Raw genomic sequence first — 19,409 nt, forward strand, 5'->3', positions numbered from 1 at the left:
CCATAAAGAGTGGTGTGTTCTTCAGAGCACATGGCCAGTGGTTCAGACCGGCAGGAACTGAACAGTGAACGATCTGGATCCATCGTCTGCACTGATGGTATTCAGGGTATTTCAGCTCAGTTGGATGTAACCCTGACTTGAACTTGCAGTAAACCGATTCATCTGTACTTAATCATGTCGCCGCATTTTACCCAAGCAGTGCACTTGGAATTGTGACATTGCGAGACTGAGGTTTCCCAGTCAGTCAGCCCTCAACGTTCTGTACACAAGAGCAATGTTCAAAACTCTTCTTCCCAATAATATTGGGCAACACCAAAACACATGTAGCATCTTATCTGAGAAATTTCCATTAAACATAGGGCCAAGGTTGACAATCTGAATGTATTGTCATATGGTGGTGTATGCCATTGGTCATCATTGTGACATGTTGTGGGATCTAGCCACGCACTGCGCCGTGTTGTGGGATCTAGCCACGCACTGCGGCATGCTGTGGGATCTAGCCACGCACTGTGTCGTGTTGTGGGATCTAGCTACACACTGCGGCGTGTTGTGGGATCTAGCCACACACTGCGGCGTGTTGTGGGATCTAGCCACGCACTGCGGCGTGTTGTGGGATCTAGCCACGCACTGCGGCGTGTTGTGGGATCTAGCCACGCACTGCGGCGTTGTGAGATCTAGCCACAAACTGCGGCATGTTGTGTGATCTAGCCACGCACTGCGGCGTGTTGTGAGATCTAGTCACGCACTGCGCCGTGTTGTGGGATCTAGTCACGCACTGCGGCGTGCTGTGGGATCTAGACATGCACTGCAGCGTGTTGTGAGGATCTACCCATGCACTGCAGCGTGTTATAGGATCTAGTCACGCACTGCGGCGTGTTATAGGATCTAGCTACGCACTGCGGCGTGTTGTGAGATCTAGCCACGCACTGCGGCGTGTTGTGAGATCTAGCCACGCACTGTGGCGTGTTGTGAGATCTAGCCACACACTGCGGCGTGCTGTGGGATCTAGCCACGCACTGCGACCTGCTGTGGGATCTAGCCACGCACTGCAGCGTGTTGTGTGATCTAGCCACGCACTGCGGCGTGTTGTGAGATCTAGCCAGGCACTGCGGAGTGTTGTGGGATCTAGCCACGCACTGCGGTGTGTTGTGAGGATCTAGCCACACACTGCGGCGTGTTATGGTATCTAGCCACGCACTGCGGCGTGTTATGGTATCTAGGTATCTAGCCACGCACTGCGGCGTGTTATGGGATCTAGCCACGCACTGCGGTGTGTTATGGGATCTAGCCACGCACTGCGGTGTGTTGTGCGATCTAGCCACGCACTGTGGTGTGTTGTGGGATCTAGCCACGCACTGCTGCGTGTTGTGGGATCTAGCCATGCACCGTGTCCTTACCATCTGTTCCATATCCCTCCAGGCTGTCTCCAGACGTTCCATGGGCTTGCTCCACCAGCTGCAGAAACGGGCGTAGCGGCGCCCCTGAAACCAGTACTGACGCAGCCATTCGAACTCCACCTAAGAGCAAAGAATAAACTCATGTGCATGTACAAGGGTGGATGCAAACCTGTGGGTGGTGTTGCTTGACTCAATATGTTCACCTCACAATCACGAAAACACACAGGTGTCTCATCAAATATAGGGGTGTAATCCACATTAGTAGATGAGAGAGTGAACCAAAATATTAACCAATCCCTTTACACCAACTTTACGCTTGCGATTCTACTAGGAGCTTTTTACCACCACAGGGTTCATATCATTGACCCACATGTGCACTTGTAGCCAGTTTAGTGCTGGTCACTTTCTAACTACACAATCATGATGATTGGCTATTGTTTGGGTGGTAAAATGAACATGGCATAAACACTGATTGTGGTATCATGGTTTTGACATTTGACCTGCTACCTTTATCCTAAAATTGACATTAACCTAAGGACCGATTTTCTTTGTGCTTCTGTAAACTTGACTGACGACAATTTTTTTTCAGCATTACTATTATTGTGTCCATTAGGACAGCAGTACATATACGTGTACTCTCTCACACACACACACACACACACACACACACACACACACACACACACACACACACACACACACACACACACACACACACACACACACACACACACACACACACACACACACACACTCCCTCAGGTAGTTTACTTTGATGCTGGTGCTCTTGCTGGTCTGGTCCTGACAGAAAGCTGGGACATCTGCATGTCTTGTTGTTTTCATTGTTTTTGTTTCTGTTTTGGTTTTCTGCTTTGTGTCACCCATGAGAGACACGTAACAGTTTATCACACACGTGCACACACACCTCACATCTCTCTCTCCTCCTCCCTCTCTCTCTCTCTCTTGCTCTCTCCTCCTCCTCTCTCTCTCTGCCCTCGTTTTCCTTCGCGTCTCCCTTTAGGGATCTATGGATCCTCCTCACCTTCCCATTGGGAGTCTCCCACCGTTTTCACTTGTTTGAAGTGATGTTTTAATCCTCCTAAGGATGCTTAGGTGTGTGTGTGTGTGTGTGTGTGTGTGTGTGTGTGTGTGTGTGTGTGCCTCATACATACCTCCTGAAATGTAAATGTGACTCGAACCTGCCCTCCCACCAACACTCAACAAAGCAAATAAACCTCAGAACACACACACACACACACACATAAACACGCGCAGGAACACTTCTGTCAGTGGTATTGTATGTTAACACACATGGAGTAGTTTGTCTGTCACAGAGTTTAAACCCAGGAACAAAGACCTGGCAACATGGTATTCAGCTGAACTGTCACGTTGCCGTTTCCAGACAGTAGACCTTCATGCACTTCACTACACGCCACGTGGAGCTAAAGTGATTCACTCACTGATCCATCTCCAACGTCAACACTCATTTATATCTGAGTATGTGAATGACTGTGTGTCTGCATGCCCAGTGGTGGATGGTGGTGCTCTCTCTCTCTCTCTCTCTCTCTCTCTCTCTCTCTCTCTCTCTCTCTCTCTCTCTCTCTCTCTCTCTCTCTCTCTCTCTCTCTCTCTCTCTCTCTCTCTCTCTCTCTCTCTCTCTCTGTCTCTCTCTGTCTCTCTCTCTCTCACTCTCACTCTCACTCTCACTCTCTGTCTACAATGCTAACATCCAATACTACCATTTCCTGTATGTATGTATGTGGTGTGGGAGTGCAAGAGTGAGACTACAACAGTCACTGTCGTCATCATCATCATCATCACTGCAACTGCAGTACAGCTCATGTTTACCCAACAGTCTTCACAGAAACACCCGGGAGGTGCCGCGTGGATCTTTGTGTTACTGGTCTCGGCGAGGTCAAACACATCGAGCAGGACCGCTCGGCCCCAACATGCAAAACTCGGCCTCCATAATAAAACAACCCACAGGACCCAACATCTTTCCCTACATCATCTATCTGCTCATGCAGGAAACAAACAGGCCCAACAGAACAGGAAGTAGGGTATTCACATTCAGGAGGGGCTCCCCCTGCTGGGCAGAGGGGCACATGTGGCCGGTTTGGCCTGGTGAAGGTGGTGTAAGAAGGGGTAGAATGGTAACCCAGGGGAGATGGAGTTAGGACATGTCACCTGCCAGGGACACATGGAAAGATAGATCCATCAACATGTGAACCGCATGCACAGGAGTGACTGAGGTATCGTGTTCATCACAGCTCAGTTAAGCTTGTTCACAGCCCATATTAACATCACAGAGTAAACACGGTGAAGGATGCACACGATGCAGTGGCAGAAGACGAACAGTTCAAATACACCAGTCTTTCACATAAAGACAAACGGGATGTCCGAGACTGTAATATCGCCCATAAAACACGGCTACGAACACCAGTGGGGCAGAGACTCGGGGATGGAGTGTTAACACAGAGGATCGTAAAGGCCTGGAGTTTTGAAGATATGAAAGGCTGATACACTGATATTAAAAGGCACAGACACAGCCAGACACACCTGGACACACCCACCTCATTGTGGATGTCCTCTGTGTGCTGTAGGGTGGAGGGGAGGAGGGACGCCAGAATCTTGCCTCCACTCTCTGGGTCTGTGTGCAAGTTCTCCAGAGCCTCGGCGCTGCGTTGCTGAATGTACTCCAACGTACCTGTGGAGCACTACACCAGATTCACACACACACACACACACACACACACACACAAATCTGCAATCATCTGAATCAAATTGCTACAGATTGATATTGCAGATTATCAGAAAAAGTGGACAGGCAGAAGAGGTGAAGACAGTAGCACAAGGCCCAGAACAGGTGAAAGAGGACAGGCATGTAGAGCCGTGGACATGTAGAGCCGTGGACATAGGGACGGGAATGCTGAGACAGGAATGCATGGATGGGAATGTGGAGATATCTCACCTGTGCCACTCTGTGTGTGGAGCTGAATCGGGCTGTCTCCCCTGCCAACACACAATGCTGGTGTGTCCTGTTTAGATCATCTACACACACACACATCCACACACACACAAGCGCACACACACACACAACATTACTTCTCTACTTCCTCTATTTCAACATTAAAATGCATTAAACACTTGAATCATAGGGCCTATGTTCTTTTCTGACACCATCATGTTAAATAAATTAATGTACTTATTACTTAATATACCTTCGCGAGAAACAGACAGGGCCCTGAAACCCAATGAACATGCCAACTCCAACCTTGTCGGTTACGGGGATCAAACCCCGGGATCAAACTCTGGGACCAATCCTCAGAACTAAACCCCAGGACCAAACCTTAGGACCAAATACCGGGTCCAAATACCGGGACCAAACCCGCGTCCCGGGCACCTTTCCTCGCTGTCTGTCCTCTGGCGGTATGAGCTCCTTTTACAGAGTGTTTTATAATCCGCAGCGTGGGCTAGAGCCAGGCCCTCACACAGCCCTGCCCATGAATCGGCAGGCGAAACAAATTCCTTTCATAAATATCCATCATTATTCCCTTGTCATCAGGGTCTGCGGCCGTCCGCGTCAGGAAGCAGGCTTTTAAATCTACGGGTCCAAGCGTCTGCCCTCTCCCTGAGGCATTTCTGAACTGGAAATCTTATTACCGGGCTGAAGCGGGCCATAAGGGCGCTAGGACTGTTCTTCCCTTAAGCGACACCCCCCACCCCCCCCCTCCCCGCCCCAATCCCATTCACCTCCAATACACTGATCCAATTTGCACTCAGCAACTCAGGCATTAGCAGGGCCGGGATGAAATCATGTTTAAGGAAACCAGGGGCAAAGCACAGGGCTGTGTTTGGTCTTTCTTGCTATTGCCACAAAGCTGAGATCCAGAAACACCCTAGAGGGGAGAAGGGAGGGTTATTTGAGAGACCCACCCAGGGCAGGGTCACATCACTTCCAATATGGAACGGATTTCAGTGTTCAGGTTCAGAAATGACTGGGTCCCTGAGATCAGAGTGTGGCCAGACCCTTGGTGCAGACAGGTCCAGGAAGGAGATTGGACTGCAACTAATTACCCATCTCTCTAGTAGTTTAGCTCTGCTCAGTTTAACACACTGGACTGAACATGGTAAGAGGCCCATAAATCATAAATCATGTCCGTTCAGGCGGCTCTGTCCAGAAGAGAGAGACAGAGAGGACTGTTAAACTGATCTTTACTTGTAGAAGAAAGAAGCCCCGCTGACACACACCAAAGAAGATGAACATGTCTACGGAGAGGTAATAAAATGTGTGTGTGGGGTGTGTGTGGAGGTGGGAAGTGTGTATGGCAGAAGGAAAAAAACATTAGTCATGCTCTTACACAGCAAACGACTAACATAAAAAGTGTCCTTACTGAGGTCGTCAGACACCCTCTGTAGGATATCAAGGATGTGCGGGTGTGTGAACATGAGAGACTGGGCTTGCATGGGTGAATGTATGTGTGTGTGTGTGTGTGTGTGTGTGTGTGTGTGTGTGTGTGTGTGTGTGTGTGTGTGTGTGTGTGTGTGCATCTATGACATGACTTCAAAGCAAGGGCATCTGGTGCAGCCATTGGCAACAAGGACTATTCTCATTCTCTCGCTCTCCTCTCTCCTTTTCTCTCTCCCCCTCTCTTTCTCTCTCCCTCACCTTCTATATCCCTCTCTTTTTCTTTTTCTCTCTCACATTCCCTCTCTTTCTCAGTCCAGATCAAGGTCAAAGTCACTCATTAAAAAGCCCATTTCCTGTTCTTCACCTGGCTGAAACCTCACTGCTACGGGGGAGACACAGGAGGACACACTCCATACACAGACGTATACGGAAGTGATACAACAGCGGACCACAATGGACACAAACATGGGACCAAGCCCAGAGACTGTGTGTGTATGTGTGTTTACCTGTCATGTAATAACAGTCTCCTGACTGTAGGGGCAGAGCAAGGCCTGGAGTGTGGATATCCCAGGCCACCTTGAGGCCCACACGCCAGCAGGTCTTCTCCTTCTCTCCCTCCTCTTTACTCGTGCCCTCCTTACTGGCATCCCGCTCCTCTTCACACCTCCTCCCTGCCTCTTCTTCCCCCTTTTTGCCTTCATTTGGAGTCCGACCTCCTCTCTCCTCCGCCGTCGTCGTCAACGCTGTCGACACAAACCCCCCCACCAACCCCACACACCCCACCGCCGGCCGTCAAGACTTAATGGCATTACAAACTCTTACAATTTTAGCAGGAGTGCTGAGCTGGAGGGAGTGTTGGACTTTTTTCCAGTCTAATGAATGTAATTATATGGGCAGAGGGGACGCACTCTTGGGTCAGCACCCGTACACCGCACTCCCTGATACATCGCAGCACTGCCAGATAAAAAAATGTCCTTTTTTTTTTTTGCCACAGCCTTGTAAAAAAAAAAAGAAAAAGAAAGAAAGAGCAAGAGAGAAAAAGAAAGAAAGAGAGAGAGAGCAATAACCTAAGAAGAAAATGGAGTCCAGAGCGGCCATACTTCAGTGAAATCAATACTAAACTACTCTGGAAGGGCCGTGCCTATCGTAAGCCTTTCTCTTGCTCAGCACGGATAAATAGTAACTTAATTTCAGCCCAGAGTTCCCTGACACAGCTCTCAAAGGGCTGGCAGTGCAGAACACACCAGCAACTGCTGAGGATTCAACAGGAACACACCCGGATGGCCACGCCAGTCAGCGCGGAGCGATGCGGTTTAAAGGAACTGCTTTATAAAGGGCTCGGACGACGGGGGGGGGGGGGAGTGTGGGGGAGCAGGGAGTGATGGGAGAGGGAACAAGAGACTGCAGATGAACGGGCAGAGGTGTGCTGCTCCTGGGAAAGCTCACCTCCACACTGGAAGGTTGCTGAGCTGTGTAAAAAAATGTTAGATTTAAAAAAGCAGGTGGGGGGTGTTGTGCGGATGTCGCAACTCTACACCAGATCACTCCATGGTCAGCCAGGCATGGTCAGCATTACCGTAGAGACGCCAAAGTGGGCCGTGCTCCTGGTGGCAGAAGGTTCGATCCGGCCCATAATCAAATACAGCACACTAGGGCCTGGCAATGTGTTTGAAGCAGGTCCCTCTTTACAGTAACACGCTCTGCTGTGTCCGGCCAAAACACAAACGAATAAACAAACACACACACACACACACACACACACGTACATGAACAAACACACACAAACACACACAGGGAGTCTGTTTCTTTCGATTACTGCTAAATAAATAATGACTGTAAAAACTCCACATGCGAATATATGTGGGAGAAGAGGAGAGGCATCAGGACATGCAGCTGTTACTGGTTCTCTTCTCCAGCATGTTACTGGTTCTCTTCCCCAGTCTGTTACCGGTTCTCTTCCCCAGTCTGTTACTGGTTCTCTTCTTCAGTCTGTTACCAGTTCTCTTCTCCAGTCTGTTACTGGTTCTCTTCTCCAGTGTGTTACCGGTTCTCTTCTCCAGTCTGTTATTTGATGTCTTCTCCAGTCTGTTACTGGTTCTTTTCTCCAGCATGTTACTGGTTCTCTTCTCCAGTCTGTTACTGGTTCTCTTCTCCAGTCTGTTACCGGTTCTCTTCTCCAGTCTGTTACTTGATATCTTCTCCAGTCTGTTACTGGTTCCCTTCTCCAGTCTGTTACCGGTTCTCTTCTCCAGTCTGTTACTTGATGTCTTCTCCAGTCTGTTGCTTGATTTCTTCTCTAGCATGTTACTGGTTCTCTTCTCCAGTCTGTTACTGGCTCTCTTCTCCAGTCTGTTACCGGTTCTCTTCTCCAGTCTGTTACTTGATGATGTCTTCTCCAGTCTGTTGCTTGATTTCTTCTCTAGCATGTTACTGGTTCTCTTCTCCAGTCTGTTACTGGCTCTCTTCTCCAGTCTGTTACCGGTTCTCTTCTCCAGTCTGTTACTTGATGTCTTCTCCAGTCTGTTACTGGTTCTCTTCTCCAGTCTGTTACTTGATGTCTTCTCCAGTCTGTTACTGGTTCTCTTCTCCAGTCTGTTACTGGTTCTCTTCTCCAGTCTGTTACTTGATGTCTTCTCCAGTCTGTTACTGGCTCTCTTCTCCAGTCTGTTACCGGTTCTCTTCTCCAGTCTGTTACTTGATGTCTTCTCCAGTCTGTTACTGGTTCTCTTCTCCAGTCTGTTACTTGATGTCTTCTCCAGTCTGTTACTGGTTCTCTTCTCCAGTCTGTTACTGGTTCTCTTCTCCAGTCTGTTACCGGTTCTCTTCTCCAGTCTGTTACTTGATGTCTTCTCCAGTCTGTTACATGATTTCTTCTCCAGCATGTTACTGGTTCTCTTCTCCAGTCTGTTACTGTTTCTCTGCTCTCAGGGTCATAGGAAAACTATGAACTTGGTTTAGGACCAAAGAGCTGGAGTTCTCTGATACGTAACCATACTAAACCACATCAGGTCATTCAGACCATCCAGGGAACATGAATGCGTTTCTTACCCCGTGGCCACAAGCAGATAATAGTGATTAAACTTATTAGGAATAATAGAATATACACTGTCACAAGTTTGCAAGACACTGTTGTAAATGTACATTAGCTATGCCGTGACACAGATATGATGCTGCTTATAGCTTGTTTCCTAACTCACCTTCAGTCCTGGTCTCTCCCGGACAGCTGTAGCTGTAGACGGCCAACGGCGAGAGTGGCACGAGGTTCTCGTCATGGTGCCACCCCACAGCCATCTTGCCCATGCCGTAGTAGGGCTCCTCCTTCAGCTGGGTCATGCCTCGAGGGTCCATATAGTTAATGAGAGTGATGTTGAAGCGAATGGGTCCAACAGCTGTATCCCTGGGAGGGTCCAAGGAACGCGAGCAGCCCTGACCACCATTCGAATCTCCACCCTCCTCCACCTCCTCTTTCTCCGCCCCCTTCTCCATATCCTCCTTCTCCGCTTCACGCTCATCTTCATGTACCCGATCCTCGGCTCCACCCCTCCCCGCTTCCCCGGCAGGCCCCGCCTCCCCGGCAGGCCTCGGCCCGCCTCTGTGGTCCGGCCCCTTTCCGGAGGTCCCACTTCCCCGCCGTACGTTGTTGTACTGCTGGATGTCAACACAGAAGAACCGGTTGAGCTCCCACAAGGCCTTGAAGGCGGTCCGCAGGTCAGTGTCACAGCACAGCTCGCCCTCAGACGCCAGTGGCGAGGGTGGGGTTGAGGTGGGGGTCACGGGCAGACGGCTCTCGTCGCCATCACTGCAGTGCCATGGGATGGCGAAGAGACGTGTGTCCAAGTAGCGGTACGTGCAGCCCGGCTGGCCCACCAGGGCACGGGACACGGCCGTGAAGACGTCACGGTCCCGCACACGAACCAGGTCCCGTAGCAGACAACCGCGGCGGAGCAGCGTGCTCAGGGCGGTCTGCACACGCTCATGCAGGTCTCCAGGCAGGGCGCCTGCCTTCCGCAATGCCAGCCCCGAGTAGCTCGACTCCCACTGCAGGACAAATACACACGTCCAGCGCTTTGAAGAACACACTCATTTGTTTAATGGGACAGTAAGTGTGTGGGGATGGCAGAGGACTCACGAGCTGCTGGAAGCCGGCGTCCGACGGTGACAGGAAGGGAATACGCTGCTCACCCAGCTCTTGTAAGAGCCTGCGCCTCTGCACAGCAGACACACAGCAGGGTTACACCACCACCACTCCACTACAGACACACAGCAGGGTTACACCACCACCACTCCACTACAGACACACAGCAGGGTTACACCACCACCACTTCACTACAGACACACAGCAGGGTTACACCACCACCACTCCACTACAGACACACAGCAGGGTTACACCACCACCACTCCACTACAGACACACAGCAGGGTTACACCACCACCACTCCACTACAGACACACAGCAGGGTTACACCACCACCACTCCACTACAGACACACAGCAGGGTTACACCACCACCACTCCACTACAGACACACAGCAGGGTTACACCACCACCACTCCACTACAGACACACAGCAGGGTTACACCACCACCACTCCACTTCAGACACACAGCAGGGTTACACCACCACCACTCCACTACAGACACACAGCAGGGTTACACCACCACCACTCCACTACAGACACACAGCAGGGTTACACCACCACCACTCCACTACAGACACACAGCAGGGTTACACCACCACCACTCCACTACAGACACACAGCAGGGTTACACCACCACCACTCCACTACAGACACACAGCAGGGTTACACCACCACCTCTACACTACAGACAAACAGCAGGGTTACACCACCGCCACTCCACTACAGACACACAGCAGGGTTACACCACCACCACTCCACTACAGACACACAGCAGGGTTACACCACCACCACTACACTTCAGACACACAGCAGGGTTACACCACCACCACTCCACTACAGACACACAGCAGGGTTATACCACCACCACTACACTACAGACACACAGCAGGGTTACACCACCACCACTCCACTACAGACACACAGCAGGGTTACACCACCACCACTACACTACAGACACACAGCAGGGTTACACCACCACCACTACACTTCAGACACACAGCAGGGTTACACCACTGCCACTACACTTCAGACACACAGCAGGGTTACACCACTCCACTACAGACACACAGCAGGGTTACACCACCACCACTCCACTACAGACACACAGCAGGGTTACACCACAAGCACTAGACAGCAGACACACAGTAGGGTTACACCACAAGCACTAGACAGCAGACAAACAGCAGGGTTACACCACAGCCACTACACTTCAGACACACAGCAGGGTTACACCACAGGCACTACACTTCAGACACAGCAGGGTTACACCACAAGCACTAGACAGGGTTATGCCACCGCCACTACACTTCAGATATACAGCAGGGTTAGACCACAACCACTACACTTCAGACACACAGCAGGGTTACACCACCACCACTACACTACAGACACACAGCAGGGTTACACCACCACCACTACACTTCAGACACACAGCAGGGTTACACAATTACATTTCACACAGGCGTTCACAAGCATGCATAACAATAATGCACATCTAAGGCACACATGGACATAAGCTACAGTGATTGCACTGGGATGTTAAATTAAGGTCGGTTAATAGCTTCAAATGTTAGAAATGGCCTGGGTGAAGACTTCAGCCATCCAAGCAGGATGGGTTCCCTCTCAAGTCTGGGTCTGAAGTCTGGGTCTGAAGTCTGGGTCTGAAGTCTGGGTCTGGAGTCTGGGTCTGGAGTCTGGGTCTGGAGTCTGGGTCTGGAGTCTGGAGTCTGGAGTCTGGAGTCTGGGTCTGGAGTCTGGATCCTCCCAAGGTTTCTTCCTTCATTCCACGCAGGGAGTTTCTCCTTGCTATTGTCACCTCTGGCAAGTTAATGAGAGATGTGGACCCATACATTTGTAAAGTTGCTCTGTGCCAGCACATACATTAACGAATACATTAATTAGCTGTGACAGAGGACAGCTGGAGATGTTAATCTGGGTCAGTGTTACACTCTTGATGATGAGGCATCATTATAGCATTTAGACTAAAGTATTACAGCTGTGATAAGCCTGATGTGATAAGCTCTTAAAAACTCTTCCTTAGTAAGAGTTCAGTTCCAGGTGTGTTTACTGTACTCGGTGTGCAATGCGTGACAGGATTACAAGGCCATACCACCACCTCCACTCCCTCACCTCCACAATCACACATTTAGCTTGGAAGTCTGGGGAGCAACAGTCAGGCTCTGAGCGACATTCCCAGAATCCCTTGCACCACCGCTGCCCACCTTTTTTTGCGAGGGGTGGAGGGTTTGGGGAGAGTTTTCTTTACGTCGCTGCAGGCAGCGTGAGGGTTCTCCACCCAGCCACGTCCCTCGTGCCACGCCCCTCATGCCACGCCCCTCGTGCCACGCCTCTCGTGCCACGCCTCCTTGGCTCGCTCTGCAGCCACATCCAAGGACTTTTTTTTCTTTCTTTTTAACCACGCCCGCATTCCAATCTGACCCGTAAATCTAGCAGCGTAAAGACTGTGATAGCCAAATAAATTCCTGCGCCTGGGCCCTCTTCACGCATACGGCCTCTGTTCACCCCCGCAGGTGCACAGCAGGCGGGTGGGGGGGTGGGGGGGTGGTGGTTGAGTGACCCTCCTTCTGCTGCACCCCCCCCCTCACCGCCCCACGATCTGGTGCAGTGAGAATAGCAATTTCATGACAATTAAACACACGTGGATGTGATGTTTAAGGAAAAAGGAGACTCATATATATTCCTGCATCTTTACTAAGGACTGAGGTTGCATTTCAACAGAGCTAATCATGTCAGGGCTTTCAAAAGATACTTACATAGGCGAGTGAGTGCACACCAGCCCAAATGGGGCTTGACTTTTAAGGTAAAATATAATGTCCTGATAATAACAGCAACAGACATGCACTAAAATCGTGTGTGTGTGTGTATAACTCGTACATGTTATATGTGTGTGTACAGGGCTTGGGGGAAGGGACTTTGATTCCTTAAATGAGAAGTGATATTTGGCCGGTGTTGGGCCGAGTTATGCTAGGAGTAGGAGTGCAGCGTGAAACCACTCCAGCTTTGGAGTGACTTTATGTGCGGAAGCAGATGGGAATTCATGGCTGTAGTTCTTCCATTTAGAGCAAGATAAAGAAAGACAGAAGTGATGCAGACTGTCAGACACCAGATCTACAAAACAAAATAGCATACACTATTCATGGGCAGGCCCTGCTTACAGGGCCAGAGAGTGAGACTGAGCGAGAGAAAAAAACGTGTTTGAGTGTGTGTATGAAAGAGAGAGAGAGAGAGAGAGAGAGAGAGGGAGGAAGGAAGAGGATGTATGCAGTAAGAAGAAAGAAAGATAAACTGACAGACTGACACAGACTCATTGCTGGTGTCAAATTTCATCTTATGACAGAAACCAAGGGTATAAACAAGGGCCAGTATGCGTGTGCATGTGCGTGTGTGTGTGTGTGTGTGTGTGTGTGTGTGTGTGTGTGTGTGTGTGTGTGTGTGTGTGTGAGCAAGTTTCACTACCCAGTGCTGATGACAAATGCTTGGTTGCTCTGATGTAAAGGCAACACACACACACACACACATATACACATCCACCCACACACACACACAAACACACACGTATGCACACAGCTGGTCCAGATAGCGGAGTTCTTGTGCTGATCTTGAAGAGAAGCGGCCTGTCACGCACATGTCAAATACATCAAGCTACTCACAAATTCCAGCGAAAACAGGAGACAGACCAACTTCACTGCACAGATGGGCCCTGATGCATCGCACACACCAACACACACACACATACACATGTGTGCACACACACACAAACATACACTAACATACTTCACACATTCAAGACAAGTCATCACATAAATCACTGAATGAACTGACCTTGGACCTCTGCACACAACTACCGTGCCTTTGATTAAACGAAAACGCTAGTTTTCAAACTTTCACCTTTAACACATCTTCCGGCTAGCGTTAGGTACTCTACAAACACCTTCAGAGCAAGTCAGAGGAGACACATGGTGTTGGAGGTGTTGGAGGTGCTGGGTGGGTGGATGTCAATTGCAGAGCACAGTGTTTGGACTGTTGGAGCTTGTGTGTACACCTCTCAAATCATCCAGAACCGAGCGGGCCAAGCGGCGGTTCTGGCACACACGTCCCCGAGTGATCCTGGAGCGCCTCAGCGTGGTGACACACGCGTCCTTCACTCCTGTTTGGCGGCCGGACACGAAATGTGGCCCGCGGGTGTCAAAGCAGAGGATAGAGGTGAGGGGGGTGGGGGTTACAAGGGAATGCCCTTCCTTTGAAGACGTGTGTGTGTGTGTGTGTGTGTGTGTGTGTGTGTGTGTGTGTGTGTGTGTGTGTGTGTGTGTGTGTGTGTGTGTGTGGGGTGGAGGGGTTGGATGAGTCAGACACCTGGGCAAATACAGAGGGAGGAGAGAAACGTGTCCTCACGCTGAAAACTCGTGGGTGACAGCATTGGGCCGGGTCGCAAAAACGCCACGCGTATGTGCGATTACACACACACTCACGCATACACACACACTCACACACACGTTAAAATGGAAATCTAGTCAATGTGTTAGCATCGCTAGGCAACAGGCGGGAGATCAACGGAACAGCTTCTCTGCGGTGAGGCAGAGGGGTTATGGTTTCACCATCTACCTCACATCGAACAGACAAGCTCTCCCTCCCTGCCCATGCTGCGTCTGGACCAACCTAAATCCATACATGAACACAAGTGGACCAAAAGCAGCTCATGGTTTAAAAACTACTTCTTGACTTTCATCGTTCTGAACAGTGAATAGACACTCAATGATTAGCATTATGTAAATAGCATTATGCTAATTTTTGGCTGCTAGCTTCCCTTCACTGATTGATGCATTAGCGTGCCTGGCTAAGGTACTACTCCTTGGCCCGTCTGAAGGGTGCTACGCTGTTTTGTGCAGTATGGAAAGCAAGCATCACTAGTTTTAAAAGAACACACACACACACACACACACCATCTGAAGGACAAACTAAGAGGCTTTTAGAGACACACACTACATGTGGGAGCGTGTAGATCTCACACTGTAAGCATGCCACCACCATTGCAACCAGCATCGATCTAAATTTGTCATTTTAAAGTACACCACTCGCATGTCGAAAGCAGACTGACACACAACGATGCACACACACACACACACACACACACACACACACGTGTGCACCATCCAGGTAGTATAGAGACTGAAGTAATGAAAAATCCCTCCAGGGTCAGGGTGCTGTCTGTGATAGTTGTTAAGCAGTGAGGGGGCATTGTTCATCACTGCTGGCTTCACTCCACAGCAGGGCAGAGACAGGAACAGTTATTAATATTCACTCCCATCCATCCATCTACTATACACACAGTAAGACATAGTGTAGACCTAATCCTATCCATTAATATTCACAGATGTCCATTTAGACACACACACACACACACACACCACACAAACACACACACACACACACACACACACACACACACACACACACCTAATGCAGCAGGAGGAGAGGCATGGCTTAGAAAAAGTCTGATTTAAAAAGATTTAAAAAGTGGAGATTTGGGAAAAAAGTGAAGATTTAAATAAAACTATATTACGGCTACTACACACATAGAAACAGAGCATGTATTACCCTCAGGGATTACACAAAATGAATAAGAACACCCACCCCCACCAAACACACACACACACTTTTTGTAAGTATTTACAAAAGCCCCTGGGAGCGGCAGGCGGGCAGCCCTGTGGCCAGACCCCGTGTGCACGCCCCTCTCAGGACCGACACCTGCACCCACACCTTCACTCCCAACACAGAGGGGAGGAAAGGATGAGGGCAGGTCAAAGGTTGTAAGGCACACACCCACCTGGTCCTCTGCCACATTCCATCATATCCGCTACACCTAACCAATTTATCATACCCCACATCTACCCCATTCCACACAACCACACCTGCCCCATTCCATCATACCCCACTACATCTGACCAATTTATCATACCCCACATCTACCCCATTCCACCCCACCCCACTACACCTGCCCCATTCATCATACCCCACTACACCTGCCCTATTCCAGCCCATACCACTACACCTGCCCCATTCATTATACCCCACTACACCTGCCCCATTCCATCATACCCCAGTACATCTGCCCCATTCATCATATCCCACCACATCTGCCCCATTCATCATACCCCACTACACCTGCCCCATTCATCATACCCCACTACACCTGCCCCATTCATCATACCCCACTACACCTGCCCCATTCATCATACCCCACTACACTCTGCCCCATTCATCATACCCCACTACACCTGCCCCATTCATCATACCCCACTACACTCTGCCCCATTCATCATACCCCACTACACCTGCCCCATTCATCATACCCCACTACACCTGCCCCATTCATCATACCCCACCACACCTGCCCCATTCATCATACCCCACCACACCTGCCCCATTCATCATACCCCACTACACCTGCCCCATTCATCATACCCCACTACACTCTGCCCCATTCATCATACCCCACCACACCTGCCCCATTCATCATACCCCACCACACCTGCCCCATTCATCATATCCCACTACACCTGCCCCATTCATCATACCCCACTACACCTGCCCCATTCATCATACCCCACTACACCTGCCCCATTCATCATATCCCACCACACCTGCCCCATTCATCATACCCCACTACACCTGCCCCATTCATCATACCCCACCACACCTGCCCCATTCATCATACCCCACTACACCTACCCCATTCATCATACCCCACCACACCTGCCCCATTCATCATATCCCACCACACCTGCCCCATTCATCATACCCCACTACACCTACCCTATTCATCATACCCCACCACACCTGCCCCATTCATCATACCCCACTACACCTACCCCATTCATCATATCCCACCACGCCTGCCCCATTCATCATACCCCACTACACCTACCCCATTCATCATACCCCACCACACCTGCCCCATTCATCATATCCCACTACACCTGCCCCATTCATCATACCCCACCACACCTGCCCCATTCATCCTACCCCACTACACCTGCCCCATTCATCATACCCCACTACACCTGCCCCATTCATCATACCCCACTACACTCTGCCCCATTCATCATACCCCACTACACCTGCCCCATTCATTATACCCCACTACACCTGCCCCATTCATCATACCCCACTACACCTGCCCCATTCATCATACCCCACTACACTGCCCCATTCATCATACCCCACCACACCTGCCCCATTCATCATACCCCAGTACATCTGCCCCATTCATCATACCCCACTACACTCTGCCCCATTCCCACAACATTCCCGCTGCATTAAACAACTTTATGACTGTAGTTGATAGCTGCAATTAACAATGATCATCACAATCTGTTCTCTCCTGCCGTGAGTCATGACGTGACCTCATCAATTATAATGACTGCAGAGCTGTAAGCAGTGGCATCACGTGACGATGCAGACAGACGTGAGCCACGGCGAGCGAGCTCCCTGCCACACAGCTGCTGCTCGCCGTGCGCTGGGTCTGCTCGGCCCAGCGGCTCGTCTGGGGCGCTCGCTGGACCTCAGTGAGCAGCAGGGCGGTGTTATGGCTGCATTACACCTCTGTGAAGATCCACGTAACAATCTCAAAGAGTCAAGGGTGCTCTGACGTTCACACCTGTAGGCCTGTATGCCAGGTAATCTCTGATTGGCTAGCCAGCATACTACTGAGCTACTGATTTGTCATTGCTCATTTACAGGTTCTGGTTTGGGTTCGGTTTCCTAGCAGTGTTAATGGATGCCGGGTAACACCAACGTGACCATCTGTATATGATGCCCGTACACGTGTTCAGATATTCACAGAAGCGCTGTGTGTGTTTAGTGAGAAACAGGCAGGAGCAGGAGAATGACTGCTGGAGCTCTGATGATGACTCCTCATCATCATCTAACCAACAGGCAGCCCCTCCACACCTGGACCCACAATCCTCTGTGTTTATGTGATCTCCTACTGGAGTCTGGGAAGACACCTTGTCTAAACAGCATTAGGCAAAATCCAGCAGACATGACAGATGAAATTTTTTTTTTTCCCCAAAACGTTTTTTCTTCCCCCCACAGGTTGAGGAAGTAATCTTGCTGCTTTATTTATTTCTCTCTCAGTCAGCTTGTACAAAGGAGAGTACTCTAGCATGAGGATTGAATGACTTAATCCTCTTTGTGCCTGTGCAGAACGCTGGCGTGGTAGGCAGTGACAGCCTTAGGCCACTGAGGTTTGCAAACCCACCCATTTGAAAATGTAATTGCTGCTGGCATATTGAGTGGCCTGCCTTAAGCACTTACGTTTATGTGGAGCCAGTGAAAACAGAAGTGACACTAACATGATGGCGTGTGTGTTTTTTTTTGTTAGGGCTTTTGTTTTTGGCGTGGTACGCGAACCCATTGACGCTGCACTGTTTTCAAAAGGGTTTCAATCACTGTAGCCGTTCTACTGTGCTGACTGTACCGGTCGGTGAGCAGAGACCAGGATGAACCCACGCCTCTGTCCTGTTAGACCAGAGTTACACCGTCTTACCAGAAACAACACTGCACCTCCAACATAAAGCTGTGGAGCTTCTGACACAATGAGAGAGAGAGAGAGAGAGAGAGAGAGAAAATTTCTGATGTCCAGCTGCCACCTAGTGACAGTTCAGTAGCCATCTGGCCGAGAAGCGGAGGACCATTATGGAAAGGTAGTAAACAGCATATCTAAGGGAAATAAGTCGGGGAAAGTCCAGTCAGGGTGATCATACTTCTTTTCTCTGCACCAGTATTTTGAGATCATTTATTGGTCTGGACTTCTGATCTGCCACATGACAGCCTACAGCTCTTTTACATGACCTCCAACAGGTGCCTCTCCTGGGAAACGTCTGGGCTTTTACAGTGGAACACCTGTTAGGAACCAGCACTTCTGTGTGCGCTGTTAAAAGAAAAAAATTCAGCAATAAGCAGAATACATCTGCTATATTCCCTTCACTAAAACTACATATTAATTAACCATATGTACAACTCACAGATATTCTGATAAAGTCTGTGATATGAGAAGGTTCAAACTTACACAACTGCCCTTCATAAAAGGCTAAAATCATATTTATACTAGTGAAATCCTAGTGAATACTAGTGAAATCCCATTTAAATCATACTAGTGAAATCCCATTTAAAAACTACTAGATGGGACACATTCTTTTTTAACCTACAAATATCCATAACTAGATAATATCAGCAAATAACCTATATAGCTTATATATAGGTTATAAATAACCTATGTATAACCCATATATAACCTATAAATAACCTACATATAACCTATAAAAAAAACGATATATAACCTATAAATATGTCCCCACTAAGAAACAGTGGTCAGCACAAGGTCCAGTTGGGCTGTGTTCCTATCAGCCACGGTACAACCAATCAGCAGGGAGGCCATGAG

The 19,409-nt window shown here is 49.5% G+C and overlaps 1 protein-coding gene across 5 annotated transcripts in view; it reads right to left on the reverse strand.

The window, feature by feature from the left end:
• The window catches only part of fto (FTO alpha-ketoglutarate dependent dioxygenase), a 103,377-nt gene that overhangs the window by 70,610 nt on the left and 13,358 nt on the right, over positions 1–19,409 (reverse strand). For 4 of the 5 annotated variants that reach the window (XM_076993285.1, XM_076993286.1, XM_076993287.1 and 1 more), the window contains exons 2-7: positions 9,938–10,015; positions 9,006–9,846; positions 6,315–6,551; positions 4,369–4,448; positions 3,971–4,114; positions 1,398–1,517 (exon numbers count right to left, since the gene is read on the reverse strand). In XM_076993285.1, coding sequence (XP_076849400.1) covers positions 1,398–1,517; positions 3,971–4,114; positions 4,369–4,448; positions 6,315–6,551; positions 9,006–9,846; positions 9,938–10,015 — 1,500 coding nt within the window. Of the gene's footprint in view, positions 1–1,397; positions 1,518–3,956; positions 4,115–4,368; positions 4,449–6,314; positions 6,552–9,005; positions 9,847–9,937; positions 10,016–19,409 lie in introns of all 5 variants that reach the window. The other variant, XM_076993288.1, reaches the window with a different exon arrangement.

This window comes from Brachyhypopomus gauderio, unplaced genomic scaffold (assembly GCF_052324685.1).
Source record: "Brachyhypopomus gauderio isolate BG-103 unplaced genomic scaffold, BGAUD_0.2 sc108, whole genome shotgun sequence".
Taxonomy (NCBI): Eukaryota; Metazoa; Chordata; class Actinopteri; order Gymnotiformes; family Hypopomidae; genus Brachyhypopomus; species Brachyhypopomus gauderio.